Source organism: Trachurus japonicus, chromosome 13 (genome assembly GCF_045865225.1).
Source record: "Trachurus japonicus isolate A0001 chromosome 13, Traja_1.0".
NCBI lineage: Eukaryota > Metazoa > Chordata > Actinopteri > Carangiformes > Carangidae > Trachurus > Trachurus japonicus.
In genome coordinates, this window is record NC_140919.1 from 31,673,726 (window position 1) to 31,690,394 (window position 16,669).

The 16,669-nt window shown below is 39.1% G+C and overlaps 1 protein-coding gene across 6 annotated transcripts; it reads left to right on the forward strand.

The window, feature by feature from the left end:
* Positions 1 to 9,282: 9,282 nt before the first annotated feature.
* LOC146976290 (arfaptin-2-like) lies at positions 9,283 to 15,077 on the forward strand. Of its 6 annotated transcripts, none has more exons than XM_085795971.1 (10): positions 9,396 to 9,506; positions 9,715 to 9,823; positions 10,467 to 10,575; positions 11,034 to 11,096; positions 11,661 to 11,747; positions 11,884 to 11,987; positions 12,335 to 12,556; positions 12,636 to 12,793; positions 12,915 to 13,089; positions 13,705 to 15,077. In XM_085795971.1, exons 2-10 carry the CDS (start codon positions 9,725 to 9,727, stop codon positions 13,858 to 13,860), a joined length of 1,173 nt encoding a protein of 390 aa, XP_085652097.1. In that variant the 5' UTR covers positions 9,396 to 9,506; positions 9,715 to 9,724; the 3' UTR covers positions 13,861 to 15,077. The 6 variants fall into 6 exon arrangements, with proteins under 6 accessions (XP_085652100.1, XP_085652101.1, XP_085652099.1 ...); XM_085795970.1 differs by having other exon boundaries at positions 9,399 to 9,579; XM_085795973.1 differs by lacking the exon at positions 11,034 to 11,096 and having other exon boundaries at positions 9,293 to 9,506.
* Positions 15,078 to 16,669: the final 1,592 nt, after the last annotated feature.

The window sequence follows — 16,669 nt, forward strand, 5'->3', positions numbered from 1 at the left end:
GGCTGACCAAGGGTGAATAAGTAAAATTTATACAATGAGCTGTAAGTTATTTAATTCACAGAACTGCTCTGCCCAAACTGTTCTAATCAGACACAATAAGTGAAAACATCTGTGTTGGTGTGAAAGGTCTTAAAAGTAGCTACCAACAACTACAGCTGTACTTGTTTGATCAAACTGAACTTTAAATAATAATTTGCATCAAGATAATCATCACAATAGGAAATGAAGTATACTGTTTTCAAATTGTCTCAGCTTTTACCCATGTTTCTCTCCTTTTGAGCTTTGGTACTATTGCACGTGTACAATATGGGAAGAATTCTTGAATACCCACAAAAATACACTGTCATGTCTGAATTCTTGGGTGTCACTCTCCTCTGTCCTGAGTTCGTCCAGTCCAGTAGGAGGACCTCTGTCGTAAATCAGAGATTCTGCTCTGCATTGTAAGAGCGGTGGGAGCCAAGAAGTTTGAACTTCACTTCTTTAGCCAGCTGCCTGGAACAAGCCCAGCTATTGAGAACGCTCTGAACATGAGCGGCCTACTTCAAGTGGAAAGTATTTTAGCCTACAAACCCATCTGCTTTCATTTTGATCCTCAATCTAAATAGATAGTGTCTACAGCATATGGACAATTACGTATTTTAACACTACTGCAATTCACTTCAAAAATATTGACGTTTTGGAGATATTCTCTCAAAGCTGTTCACTACACAGAGTCTACTTGGAGCTTGCAGTAACATACTCAGCATCTCATAAAAGTTATAACTCATAATTGCAAAACTTTTTTTTACTGCTCATAGGAAACTATTAAGTTTGAAACTTTAGACTCAGACAAGAATGTCATTGATATGCTCAGAAACTGCCTGCTTGTTCCTTTGAGTCCCCTACATAAAAACAGGCTTTAATGTTGCCAGAAAAGTAACCCACATGAGGAGTTTAATCTCACACATAATGCCTGTACACATGGATATTATCAAACATTAAAGACATAATAGATGTATAATAGACATAGGTCTTTGTGTGTAGACCTAACCAAGCAGTGTGTGCACCTAAAAATAATCAAATCATGATGGTTCCACAACTTTAACAGCATGTTTTAGTATTATTACCATGAGGACAAATTATGCTGCTGAGATGATACACACTATAAAAGTGTGTTTTGACTTATGCTGGTAAAAGTGTTATGGGTACCTGTAAATCACATACACATTCAAAGGAACCTGGCCTGAGCATCAGGCATCACATTTGCAATTGAAAGCAGTGACACTTCTCTTGTCAAAGACGTTGCTACACCTTGATTGGACTCTACCTCTGGGCAATTTAATTGATTGGGCATGATATGGAGAGGCACACTCATGCTTATGTAAGGTCGAGCTGACAAACCAAGACATGAGGTGAGAGAAACTGCCTGCAGAGCTGAGAGACAGGACTGTATCAAGGCAAAAAATCTCTGGGGAAAGCTACAAAAAAGTCCTGCTGCAATGAATGTTACAGAGAGCAGTGACCTTCATATTTCATAAGGATGAAAGAAGTGTGGAGCAACCAGCACTCTAAACCCTTAGTCTGGGTAAATAACAAGGCAACATACCTGAAAAAGCTTTTATGACTCATTGCAAACCTCATTTGACTCATAGATGACTTTTTATATCAAACAGTACATACAGTATTGGTATTGCTGTATTTTTGGAAAAACTAAATAAGAAGTCCATCAAACTGTATATTGTGTATATGTATATAGTGCTAATTGCTGCACAGGTTGTCGATGGTTCACATCCACTTTGACAAGTCTCTACACAGCTATCAATCACTATTGATACTGGTCATGTATCGCTGGGTTTTTCTGGGTTATCTTTAATAGCCCACTTATTATTTATTTGTATTATTATTTTCTATATAATCATAAACTGGTTCTGCTGACTCTCTATCTTTTGTAACAGTAAAGTTTTCCTTCTCTGTTGTTGCAGGAGGGCAGTGGCTGCATGGAAACCACCATCACAGTGCTGAAGGACACCCTTCTGCCTGTGCTTTTATTCTTTATCTGTCTTCTTTTATTCTTTAGGTCTTGATCAGTCCACCCACATTTCATATGGAGGGTGATTAAGATGAAAATTCACTAACAGCCAGCCACTGCAAAAGGTTTAGTAGGATTTGAATATGTATAATTTATGACTGTAATATGGAATTCTATTTGACAACTTTAGGCTTTTGGTTTGAAATACAGTAATTTATGTGGAATTGAATTTTTTAAAACTCGCATGTGACCCCTATTGAAAGAAGGCCCAGACTGAAACATAACATAAAGAGAAAAGGCAAATAAATCTTGGTGTGATATGAGTGTATGGACTTGGTCTGATCAGGGATTTGGCGTGCCTAGAGTTTGAGATTAACTTCCTGAAGTTGTTAAAGGCTCAGTGATCCTCTCTTGGATTGTGTTGATGAGAAAGCGGTGCTCTGATTTGCAACTCTGGTTTATAACTTCAAAGGGTATACTTTAGTATTCACGGAGAGGGAGGTGAATCATGACTCTTGTGGAAAAAGAAAAAAAAAACTTAATTGGCTCATTCTTCCTTTACCAAGGTTTTGACCGTTTTTGAAGCTTAGCAACCTCTTTTTGACACCAATTCCATTTACTTTGTCAAAAATATTTAATTGAAATTGAATAAACCACATGGCTTAATGCTTCCAAAGAGCATCCAAACACACCATAAAAACATCTTGTGTTTAGATTGACCACAGTTGTCCAACCCACATCGTCTGTCACATTAAACAGCTGTTTGGAAAAACATTTCCACAAATTTGGCCCAACTGTTGAATGATGCATCACTGCAGGATACCACGATGAGACAACCTGACAACGTTCTCTCTACCCAAATGTAATTCACATGTAATTTTTAGAGGCATAATTTGTCATTTTTTATTGGACTGTTTTTAATCCATGAAGTCTATACACACATTTTACAGTATGCTATGGCAGCATCTCAATCTCATGAACTCAACACCTCGTTACACCAGTGTTGTTAAAGCTGCCATGTCGGTGGCGTCCTGCTGAGCCGGAGTACTTTGGTGTAGAAAACATTGCTCAAGGATAAGGAGTAAGATGGGATCAAACAGATGATCTTGTGATTAATGGATGACCTCCAGGAAAACCCAAGAAGAACAAATTTAGATGGGATGGTGTGGGAAACCATAATACATGCAATCTTGTATTGTCATTTTTTCTCATGGTGTGTGTGTGTGTGTATAATAAACTGATAGTTATTATTAGTTAATATTCATTAAGCCTTCCTGCACACATGTATTTCAAAATTGATTGTAGGACTACAAAGAACAGCTGTAGGGAACTTTCACATACACAGACTAAGAGGAGTATAATTAGAGAGACCATAAACTATAGTATTTGTCTTTTCATTGTCCCTTAATGCACAAAGCAAGTGTGTTAAATACTAGCTTACTGCACATATTGTACCAGTGACGTTTTTGAAATGTCTCTTCCACAGTAGGTTCTTCACAAAGCTCAGATCCCTCATTTCAAACAGATTTACATATCGCTTTGAACACTGCAAGACACCAGTCAGGATATACTGTAGCTCATAAAAAGTGTAGGAGCTTGGCAAAAGTTGGGTTTGAGGAGTGCGTGCAGTGCAGATAGGGCATGTAGTTGATCCATTAACCAACAAAGGCACATCTGTGAAGCAGCTTTCACCTTAATGAGTGGCAGCATTAATATTTGGTGTGCATGGCTTTTGGAAAGGGTACCAGGTGGAAGGGACCCGAAAGGTCTGAGCTGATGGTGATAGAGGGTGAAAGCAGATCCCGATCAACGCATGCCGCTCAGCTCCACATCTGCTTTATCACACCTCGCCTGTTGCTGTGATTTAGAGGGCAGGACACCTACAGGTGTTGTTCCACTTACTGCATGCCAGAGGAATCATGTCCCATGCGATAGAGAAAAGAAAGAATAACAGAGGTCAGATATACTACTGTGCAGGGCTATTTCTGCAACCTCTACTTTTTTGTGCAATAATTGCTGTGCACATTTTTGGAATAAATGCAATAAAATGTCTGTTTATAACATGAACATTGTAGCCATGTCAAGAAAGACGAATATAAATTAGCTATATTTCACGTTTTAGCTGCTATAAACGGTGGGAGGAAGGTCTGAATGCACATGTCCCTGGTGTGGTTAAAAAGCTTCACACTGGCAGATGACAGCTGAATGCTGTTTAATGCTGGATGCTCTGGATACTGTTGGAAGTTGTAAATCCCTTGAAAGTACTGTGACACAGCTTCTGAGAATACTACACTTGAATTAGTAAACATGAAGTGTGGTGCTCATATTTTCAGTTGGAGTGGATGGGTTGATGTGTTTACAGCATCTTTGGAAAGCCCCTACCAAGGTGCTGGAAATGAGAGACCAGCCAATTCAAAAGAACTATTTGGATTCCCTCTTGGTTACAGAGTTGTTTGATTTTTATCCTCTCAGCTAACTGTGGCTCCACAGGGGTCTGCTAATCCTGCCTACATGTGTTTTGTGAATTCAGAAAAAGTTTGTAACAAAGTTCCCTAAAGTATCTTGAGTGAAGAACTGCAGCAGCATGAGCCATTTTGTTCCTTTACATTTAGGGACAGAGCTGTGATGGTTTTGGAACATTTTTATGAGCTCGCTAAACATGATCATTAAGCTTTTACTCTTCTGCCTGTAATATATTCAGTGACACCCAACTGAGGTCTAAATGGCCTTTATCTTTCTGTTTGCTGAAGACTTATTCAATTACACATCAGAAACTGTCTGGAGATGTTCTCATTAGTGAAGGTATAAAAGATCAAGAGGTCTCCACAAATCTGTCTGCACACACACAGTACAGTACCCACACACAAGCTCCAAGCTGGCCAGTCCACTGGCTCTCTGCCACATGTCGGAATGATGTAAAGAACAGCCACTGAACATTTTCATCAGTGCTTTGCAATTGGATGATAGATGAAGGAATCTTTTTACAGTGTCAAATTAGAGGTTGTTGTTTCTTCCCTGCGAGCATGATGGAGCTTCTCTGCAAACGGCTGTACAGATGAACTTGACATGGCATGCTGGTTGAAGGGAAGCTACATCACAAAGCTTTTAGATAAAGCAGTTGTCTGAGGTGGCCTCCATACTGAGGATCTAGCAGGCATGGCCAATTTGAAGCAGACGTACGGAAGTTCTAGGAAATGCTGGAAAGAATACTTCTTCCAGCTGGTCGGTGAGCACCTTGGGATCTTCCCAGCAGGAAGAAATGGGAACTTCCTGAAGGGTAGGACTGCTTTTTCTATCCTGCTGCCCTTGGAACCTTGACCTGGATACAGCAGTTGAAGAAATATTGTTTGGGTGCCTCACAGGGGCATTGGTCACGTTTTATTGTTTGCTCATGATGTTCATTCAATTTGCATTAATGACATGTAATCTAGGTTTAAGATACTGTAGTATTTCCAAGAAACACCATATTCAAATTATGGTAATGGCATCTGTCAAAATATTAAGTTTCCTAACTACCCTTACGCCAATAAAATGTGGCTGCATGTCCACAAATTATCCTCCTTTGTTTCCAGCACTCTATTTTTTCCTATTTTGCACAGTAGTTTTATGACTTTAACACACCCACACTTTACTTTTATGCAATATTATTTTCTCTCAATACTTACTATTATCTATACTACGCTTGGTAAAGCAGCGTGATTACTTGGTGAACTGGAGCACACTGAATGCAGCCGCCTGAGCATATTTAAACTGAAGAGAAAGAATCAGATAAATTGGTGTTCTGGTTATTTAACTGTTATGTAACTGAAATGTTCAAATGTTTACTCTGTGTCGGGAAAATCGTCACAGATGTAATAATTATTTGACATAGATAAAACTAGGGGGCCCCAACTGAAAGGTAGTAGTTTTCATGGGCATTGCAGTTTCAATGGGTACAGTAATTAGCAGTGTACAGTTCGCTAAGATGTACACATTCAAACACATGTGTAAAAGCAAGAGATAGAGAGAGTTCATATACTGTAGCATTCCTAATTTATGGTTGCAGAAAAAGCAGGAAACTAAAATGAATGAGTTTGCAAAATTGAAGTCCTGCAAAGCAGAACATTGCATGACAAAGTAAGTAAACAGTAAATAAGCTAAACATGCCCTCTCGTGCATATCCTGACCACAGCCTCTGTGCGCAAATCTAAGGTAGTCTTCATTAAAACAAAATTAACAACTTTAACACTTCAGTGAAAATGCCAACAAGCCCTTGTGGGATTTATGGTTCTTAAATTGCCCCTTTAGTTTATTTGCGGCCTCTGAATGGCTGTCCCTCTGATTATGCAGGTGAATTTAATTGAAAACATCAGAGCAATAGCAAAGCCTGTATTTTATGGGGGGCACTGCTCTCACGCCACATATGTGAGGTCATTGTGCTCACTGACACAGAGGCAGCTTGTATAGAAGAGTGAATCTGTCTTACACATAAAAAGGCCTAACGCTGGTAAAATGTTTCAGATGTCATGCTCAGGAATACACTGAAGTTTGTTTTTGTTTTTCTTTTCATGTGTTAAGATAGTAGTTGCTTTGGACTTAATTTAAATAATGGAAATACTCTTGACAGCTCTTTGTTTATTCTTAAATGAAAGACTTCAAAAGTAAGGAGACAGAAGAAAAAACAGATCAAAGAGTCTTTATGTCAGTAGTGATTCATTTGAAAACTCATCTGTCTGTCAAAATAATGTTTCTTGTCATTAGAAATTTGATGTAACCCCTCTCAATCATGCATTACTCACACAAATCCATATCTATACTTTGTAACTGAAACCTTTTCAGAGCAGATTTTATAGTGTTTCTTAGAGCAACAAACAGTAAAGGGAGAGCATATTGGTATTGTTTTTGATCAGTCTTCTAAGACACATTCAACCATTGACATTCACAGAATCCAAGGATCCATTATGATGATGAATTGCTGTTTCTCTGAAAGGGCATTGATTGAACCACCAACTGGGAAAAAGTTGACAGACTGTTTGAAATGACACATAAAAGACACTATAAAAATTGCTTCCATATGCCCTACAATGTAAAAAACTGAGCCCTGTTTGTAATTCACACGGAGTACCAATGCAGACAGCACTGCCTTGCCATGTTTTGGATTCCCCTGTTTCACTCTACTGCTCTTGTTTGCTGTAGCAGAGCACAGGGGATTGTGTGAGGATGAATTCGCCTCCCAACATCTGGAACCATGCTTAGTGATCATTAAAAAAGCAAGATGAACTTTTCTCTAAATTGACAGGGGGAAGGGTACATTGTGTAGGTCTCACACTCCCCTCATACTAAACATGCTAGCTTTGTGACATTCAGTTTAGTCTCAGAGGAGACCCTCACTGAGACCTTTAAAATTTAATTTGGACTTGTTCTAAATTTATGAGCGACACTAAATTTACATTCTCCTGCGCAAGATTTTTTTTTCCAAGGGTGAAGTAGAGAAAGCTTGACAACTTGACAACCCCACCACGACCACCACTACCACTACCCTGCTTGAAGTATAACACTGTTATGAAGCTACATCTGTGACGAAACGTGAGAGAATTTGTGATTAAACTCTGCTTTAATAAACTTTTAGTAGGCTACGGGATTAAAGCTTGCAATCTTGTGCAATGTTAGTTACTAACTGTTGTATATAATTTCCTTAACCTCCAATGTAAAAACAACAAAATAAAACAACTGGTTTTAGAATTCAAGCCTCAGCAACAACAGGCTGCTTGTGGCCCATGAATAATGTGGAGGTCAAAAGGTACCGGAGGTAAAGCATGTTGAGTCAGTCACTCTCTTCAAATGGTAAGTCACAACATACCCTTTCAATTATTCACTCACCAAACTGGAACTAAGGTAGCTGAAATACTTAGCTTTGAGATGATGGTAACAGCAACAGTCTCATTACTTTACCATTTCTGAGACTTCAGCTCCTATACCCTCTGTAAATACATACAGACTGATAACTCACATTGAGCCAATGTATTGGGTCTGACTGTCAACTTTAGCCTTGTTTATTTTTCCTCCTAGGTAAAGGGGTTGGACATGTTCTCATACCAGCCTCATTTAGAATCACATTTTGCCACGTTAGAATAAATTTACCATCTGGACTGTTGTGTTCTCAGTGAAAGTCTATGTCACTAACACTGTTGAGTAATCCAAAGAGCATGTTAAAAAATGTTGTAGCCTACACTTCAGTGCTTCTACAGTAGGCTACGCTAGTATCTCATATCTAAACACGTGGTTGCATACTGAACTGCATCAGTCAAATGCTCAAAATCTGTAAACTTTGACATATGGATCAAACGCAAAACAAATATCATGCCAGTCAAAAAGCCTTTGACATGTTGATTTGCTGATTAGGGGGAAACATTAATAACCCAGCTTCATCATCATTTGCCATTTTGTTGTCTTTGATCTTGGGATGCAGTATTCAAATTAACTCATGGTGACAGAAGATCATGAAGATGAAGCAAGGAGGGGAAATATTTCCTCAACATGACATTTTAGATGTTTGGAAATCCACACATCAAGAAAAAATTAATGTTTTACCTTCCCTTGGAGGTGGGTGTGAAGGGTTCTCTGCTCAGAGCTTGAGTAATTACAGAAGGCTTCTACATTTGGAGGCCATGTGCACTTCCCTAGCATCCCTGATTGAAACAAATGAGGCAAATAATTGGAAGTGTGGTCAGTTAACTTGGGTGAGGTCTAACTTGAGGCCTTTCACATCAGAAAACAAACGACTGTATTTATACGGTTTGATTTCAAGAGATATTGTAATCAATGTAACAGGCAGGACGCAATAACCTCCCTCCTAATGATTAATACTCACAATATTTGAGGAGCCAGAAGAGTTGCTGAGTGAGGGGCATCTAGGGTTGGTTTTCTGAGTTAGTGAGCTGTTATAGCATGGATGTATTATAGGCTGTTAGTGACATCTTAAGGAGCAGGGCGGTACAGCAGCTTTGGTATAACGCAACGTCAGCACTGCACTACGTGGAAGATGGAGCGGGGGAGGAGGGCTGGCGACGGTCCTCCGTTAAAAGTAACATCCTTCAAAATAAGAGCATGCATTCACAGTATAAACTCCTTGCCCTTCATTTCTCAAACCCCACTCACTTAACAACCCTATACAATCATTTTTACTCCAAGTACCTTGCTCTCAAAGTCCAACCATACCACTAACGACGGAATAAAAATCGCACAAACTCTTATTTCGAAATGATACTAGTAAAGCTGCTAGCTGGCTAGATGCAGGGATTTTCTGGCTGAATTAAATGGAAGCAGGTTGATAACGTGAGCGTTGCTGGACAAATAATCATGGATGTAGCATTCAGTGACAATTGAAGACAGCGGTGCTTTTTTTCCCTTCCCGTTGCCATCATCTGACCTCCAGAAGAGTCTGCAGACTGAGCAACCCCAGCCCGTGCTTCTCCCTCGGACGGCTGGACGCGGCTCCAACACCAGGGTCGCTACAGTGGTGAGGGAGCTAGCTGTCAAGTATAGTAGCCACATCAGCACCGTTCATATTAGCGAGCCACGATAGCATCAATGTAAGCAGGCTGTTTGTGTTGTGTTGCGTCGGCATGGATTAGAGCGACGTTTTTTGTTCATCATCATCATCATCTCTTATAACTGCACCTATATGATCCCATTTTTAAGTGTCAGTGTTTGGTACTGTCTTGCAGAGATTTCACTATGGCAGACAGTATCATGAGCAAGGCTGCTACCATGGAGATCCCCATTAACAGCAATGGAGACACAGGGGCACTGACGGAGGATGACAGCCTGGAGCAGGTCAGTCTCCCACCTCACTGACGGTGTCCTCTCTGTTCAAGCTGATTTTGTGTTTCTCTGTCATTTTCCATATGAGTGCACAGTCAGGGAGTGTTGGTTGGGCCAACTGTTATCCACACAGGCCTGTTACCATGCACAGGCCTGTAGCTATACAGTAGAAATGGACTACTATCACCATTAATACTGCAAATAGTGCTGATGTCTTAGCATTAGGGGAGGAGACAGTGTTAGTTGTGATACAGTGTTCTTGTCATATTTGCTTTTACATGTCCTATTTGAATACTGTCGGCTTACCTGAGTAATATCTCTGTCTGTGAGGAGGAACAGGAATGAAGGAATAAATATTGAGAGCTACCATGTAAAATAATAAAACAGCACAAACAATTTCTTGTTGTCGATTGACTTAGATCACCATGTTAAGTCAGACATTGTGTAAAATTGCTTGGTTCCTTTATATTTGGACAAAAATACTTGTAAACACTGGCCATCTGGATACCTATGCAGCATCATCATTACTGTATAATAGTTGATGAAAACATTCATAGCATTATAACGTGTACTCTGTGTCAATGTAGATGGAGCAATGTGATTATTTCTCTTCTGTTGAAACAACATTTGTGATATTTTGTTGTATATTCATCAGGATTTGCAGCAGGTGATGGTGTCTGGACCCAATTTGAATGAAACCAGCATCGTCTCTGGAGGATATGGAGGGCCTGCAGGGGGCATCATTCCAACCAGTTCTATCAAAGGTACAGTACTGCTCACGATCTCGTCTACCCAGGTTGCTTTGTTGTTTATTCTTAGAGGTACATTTTGTCCTGCAAATATATCAAAGGAAGCAAAGAAGTATGAGTTGCTGTACTGTTGCTTAAAATGATGCTAATAGTGCTAGTAAAATAGGGTTTTGGATTAGTACATATCCCTGCAATTATTTTGCCAGAGGCAGACATGTCTGGCTTCAGACACTTCACTGTCCGTTTCACTCTGTGTTTTGTCTGTCTATTGTCAGTTGACTCTGATGAGCTGTGCCAAGAATCTGACAGTGTTGTTGCAATCCTTCACTCACTGAGAGAGGTCAATACTGTACTTAATGCCGCTTTAAAACCCCCTACAGAGAGCTTTTCCTCCTTGTGCTTTAAATTATGTCACCAGAGTGCTTCTGACCTCTAGGCTCCTGGTTCATATTGCAAACATCCATATCCCATAGGGCCTGCGATTCGCTTCAACCCTCATTATCTGGACAGGAGAAGAGCCCCTGCACCAGGACCAGGTGGCTGTGTATTCTAACAACCCCTTTTTGTTGTCTAAGTTGACCTTTTTGTGTTGGTCTGTTGTGGCCCTCTATAAAAGGTTTTGATATTGCTTGACCAAGGGGGATTGTGTGTAACCTTGCTTGTACTGTATCTCTTTGACTCACAGCTTTCGGCAGCGTGAAATATTTTGGCGGCTGTCAAAATTAGGGATGCACTAACCTGATACAGGACTGTCACTTGAAATGTGTTGATGTCTATGAAGGGTGTTATCTTTTGTACTGGAAAATGCATTTTGGATGATTGTTTTGTCTTTCCTTGATACTTGCATTTAAAGCCCATTTTCATTGTTTTTTTTTAATACATTCTTTTACTCTGCATGGGCAACTTGCATGGTGATTAATTTCAAGCTCTTTTTAACTCCTGGTTATTATGTATCTGCCTCCATGGAGCCTAACATTTCCCTTTCAGTTTACATACTCGCTGTCCAGCTGCATATCTCACTGCCAAGCTCCTCTGACACATCTTGCACTGCCATGCCTCCTTCTCATCCTCTCTGTTTATCATCACCATGCTTATTTCAGACATACGCATGAAATCCAGGGGTGTTAGCTTGCCTAAAAGCCAATCTGCTGCCAGTCGCCTTTCCCAACACACAGACCAGCATCCAGGTATCACTAGGCTCATTGTCATGTCCACACTGTCCTCACTCATTGTCATGACCCATACATTTTCTGTAAATTTATGTTGTCTTGTAAACTTAGGTAGAGTAACACAGAGTGCATTTTTTTCTTTTTTCTTTTTTAGGGTCATCAAACCATAATGCCAGTAATTCAACTGAAGAAGTTACTCGTGGTGTGGCGGTAGAGAAATTGGACAGTGTCAAGAAATGGGGAATAAACACATACAAGGTATTTTGTGCTGTGTGTTGCAACTTTGAATTAGATACTTGTAGAAAGTTTCCAGAATCTGAGAAAATATTAGCTCTGTTCTTTATACTTTACCACTATAAACTTTTTTGTAGTAGGCCCTATGTCAGTTATTTTTTTTATTTTTTATTATTGTTGTTGTTGTTATTATTATTATTATTATTATTATTATTATTGTTATTATTATTATTTAATGAAGAACAGTTACGAGGCATTTTCAGGTATCCTGTGGTACCATGTATGGCCATGTTGTTCTTTGTATTTTGACAGAAAAATGACTACACGTGCACTTTCAGTAAACCTAACCTCTATCCGTTTCCACTATTCAGTGCACCAAACAGATGTTTTCAGAGCGGTTTGGCCGGGGCTCACGAACAGTAGACCTGGAACTGGAGGCTCAGATTGACGTGTTAAGAGACACCAAGAACAAGTATGAAAACATTCTAAGATTGGCCACTGCACTCATCAATCATTTTCAAAGCATGGTGCAGACGCAACAGGCTTTGGGAGACACCTTCACCGACCTCAGCCAGAAGTCCCCAGAGTTACAGGTACAATCCTGTTGAAGATTCCAGAGCGATTTGACATGAAAATAGCTGTAGTGTGTAAGACATTTGTTTTTCTCTGCAGGATGAATTTGGTTATAATGCAGAAACACAGAAACTGCTGTGTAAGAATGGCGAAGCTCTGCTGGGTGCCATCAACTTCTTTGTCTCCAGTATCAACACCCTGGTCAACAAAACAATGGAGGATACTTTGATGACCATCAAGCAGTATGAAAATGCAAGGTAACAAACCCCAACCCCAACATACTGTTCTGTAGTTGAGTGATAAAAATATGAATTCCAGCCATGTGATCAGGTGGAAGATGAGAGTCAGTGACAGCCTGTACTATTTTCTGTGTGGCAGACTTGAGTTTGATGCCTACCGCTCTGATCTGGAGGAGCTGAGTTTGGGCCCTAGGGATGCAGCTACAATGGTTCGCATTGAGATGGCTCAGGGAGATTACCAGATCCACAGAGACAAATATGAAAGACTTCGCAGTGATGTGACCATCAAGCTCAAATTCCTGGAGGAAAACAAGGTTGGTAATTTACACATTTCAAACCTCACATTTACAGATAGACTCATGTTTACTAATGTAACACAACTTTGTGACAAAACAATCACTCAAAAATAGTTTTTGAGTGGCTGACGGTGGAAAAAATCCAAACAAATTGTAACAACAAGATGGATGTTTTACAATCCATCATTGCTTCGCCACATTGATTTGTTGCCTAGTTTACACTGTTAAGTAAGCAAGCAGACTGTTTATGCAAACAACCTATGCATGTTCATACTGTTGATAATAGGAGAGAGAATTCTTCAATTCTCAACACAGACCCAGTGCCTACACTGTAACACAAAACATAATTCTGTTTTATTTTGGCACTATTTGCCAAATAAATGAAAAATGAATGAGATAAAACATCAACATTAGTTGCACTGTGTAAGACTTGTCACGCCTGAAATATCTTAAAGGGCCTGCTTGACACATTTTAGAGGAATGTGCGGGTGTTTTTTAGGTTGATTCCCCAGGCAGTAATCTGAGCAGCCAGTAAATGTCATCTTAACAGATGGCCATGGGCTGTGCTTTCCTGTAAACACTGAAAACTGTGTTTGTAATGGCAGATTTTTTCCTTCTCTTCTTTTTTTTAAGGTGAAGGTGATGCACAAGCAGCTGCTTCTCTTCCACAATGCTATCTCAGCTTACTTTGCTGGCAACCAGCAGCAGCTGGAACAAACTCTAATACAGTTCAATGTAAAGTTAAAGCCCCCTGGATCAGACAAGCCATCCTGGCTGGAGGAGCAGTAAAGATCGCTCAGGGTTCAACTGTGTGAGATGTACAGTGACGAGCTGGTCAGCGAAGAACATGACATAATGGATAGATGGACAGGAGTTAAATGTATAAAGGAGTATATTGTAGAATCATTGGAGTGATAAAGAAAAACATGAGAGTTAAATTTAGTAATGTTTTTCAGTATCACTTATTTTACATAGGTGGACCATGGGTTGCAGTTGTATTTAGAACTTTTGTGTTAAGCCACAAATGACCTTTTGTTACTTTGTTATTCTTTAGGTAGCACAATCATTTACATGTATATCACTTCTTATTTATGTACACTATAGTCTACTATTGTGGAAATACCCTGCAGCAGTTTTGCACATGCATTATTTTCTCGTTTTTTTCTCTTTTTTTGTTGTCTAAAGCATTATCTTACAGAGAATATCACATGGGCAGAATTCCACAAGACACCTAAGAAAGTTAGCGGAGTAACATCAAAAATAATAGGAAATGTCCTCTGAAATTGTATTTATTTCCATGAGTATGCATGACTGCACCATATTCAAGTCATCAGGATATAACAGTTTTTAAACTTATCCCACTATGTTTCTAATGGTGCTTTGTGGAATACACGCCTGAATGGTCACTGTTTACAGTTTACACACATAGAAGGGAATGCAGTGACTTTCTCTAATAAATATACAATCTATAATTAATTGGACCCCCTGAGTCTGTGGTACCCTCAGATATGTCCTTATGAATCCAGCAGAGTTCACTATCTGACTTTTTTTTTTTCCTTTACCCCAGTGTTTACACGTGGAAAGAAGCCTCAAAAGCAGATGTAATCAATTCTGTGATGAATCCAGAAATCTCAGTTTTCAGCTCATCTAAATCAAACTGCGACACAAAGCCATGTATGATTGTTGCTGTGTTTCAATTGGAGGTGCCAGTGTTTGAGACTGATTTTGGAAGTCTCAATTTAAAAAACACTCACAATGGATGGGAATACCCAATACACATGATACAGGTGTGCTCTAGAGTCTAGGTTATAGTACAAGTTTCAGTGTCTCTTCAAGGACGGAATGTATGATTACATTTCTCTTACTTTGGGCTATTTATTTACCTGTTTATCTGTTCGTAACATAACATAGTATGTTACGTAAACTTCTTTTTCAATCCTAGTCAGCTGGTCTTTGTCTTGTTCTGCATTTCCAATAAAGTCTGCTGGATGTTTTGTTTCACTTAACTTTGCAGTCAACACAATTTCCGCTTCACAAGGGAAGCTTTATGTACAGAAAACTCACAATGTCTGTAATATGTATGTATATGACAATACAGTCTCATACAGTATATCTCTAACATGCTTTCCATGACTTATTTCATAATTCATTAAATCATACTGTCATTGTTTCCTTCAAATGCATAGTTCATGATTTCCAGGCATTTTTTTTTTACTTTTTAAGTTTTAATTGGACAGTAATTCATGCTTTTGCTGCTGTTTGAAACACAAAATCCTAACAGCTTTTTGCATGAGATGATGACAGCAAAGCAGTTCATCATTCTCCTTTGTAATAAAAGACATGAGTAAAATTCATACAATTAAAATACTGAATTAAATTACATTTGAAAGAAAATTCAAGAGGAAAGTCCATGCAAATTAGAGGCATATTTACATGATTTCAGACATTTACTTATGAAAAATCTTCATTTCGTCTGTCTAAATTTCTTCCTTTACTTTGCAACCAAAACTAACTATCCCTCAGATTTTATTAAAATTCAGCTAATAAAAAATGCCCATTGAGGCGAAAGGGGATTCATTTCAGGCAGTGAATCAAAACGAAAATTAAATTTCCTATAGGCTACTTGTAATATTTAGCTGATGACACACAAGTCTGCAATAAGGGCACACAGTGCAACCTCTTTTATCACAGAAAATCAGGACAAAAGATTGAGGGCATTCAACAACATGAACGATTGATAATTTGCATTTGTATTTCACATTTGAATTAAGACTCATTGTGAAAGATGAATAGTTCATCAGACTCACTGTTATACTGTCACGTCTACACATGTCTCTGCCCAGACCACAGAGTACGGTCCAGACCAGCAGACACTACAGCACCACAGTGGATGTACTGTGCTTTGTTACTCCTCACAGAAGCGCTCACTTACTCTCTCTTGTGGCAAAATAGGGAAATAATATAAAATAACCAACTGCCATTAACAAAATTAACATTATAAAACTAAAGTAAACAACTGCCATTAATAAAATTAACATTATAAAACTAAACTAAACTAAACTCAAACTCTTGTTTTAGCCTACAACAAGGATGCCATACAGTAGGAAATCTGGTTTAAACTGGTTTTATAGGTATTTGATCGTGGAGAACTAAGTGATTTGCATACAGATGTATTTAGGGCATTACAGCTATCACTTCAAGAGCTTATCATATTGAGGACAGACTTAAAGTGTTTGCTACTAATTGACTGCCGTGCAAACAGTTAAAGGCCAGTCTGACCACCAGCCCACACGCTACAGCCATTGTGTGAGCCGCTTAATGTTTAACTAAAGTAGTAAGTAGGCCTATACAGTGTGTTTAATTCAGCTACTCAGGTATTACATTTATTCTGATGACACCAACCAAAAGACACCAGCTGTAAAGAGATTAGTAGTCTATAGCCTACTAAAGGTAAAAGGGAATTAACATGGGCTCGTGTTAAAAGCAACAGATACCAAGAAATCGATTTTCCTCCTCTATCTATCAGTCAGGGCGTGCATCACGCTGGAAGAGTCCATAAATCCAGTGGACTGCTCACACATAACTACTTTGTGACAGC

Excerpts from the sequence above, each read along its gene's own strand:
- LOC146976290 (XM_085795971.1), top strand. The coding sequence starts at position 9,725 with ATGGCAGACAGTATCATGAGCAAGGCTGCTACCATGGAGATCCCCATT. Across the intron at positions 11,748-11,883 it reads ACACACAGACCAGCATCCAG|GGTCATCAAACCATAATGCC; the intron begins GTATCACTAGGC and ends TTTCTTTTTTAG. Across the intron at positions 13,090-13,704 it reads AATTCCTGGAGGAAAACAAG|GTGAAGGTGATGCACAAGCA; the intron begins GTTGGTAATTTA and ends CTTTTTTTTAAG.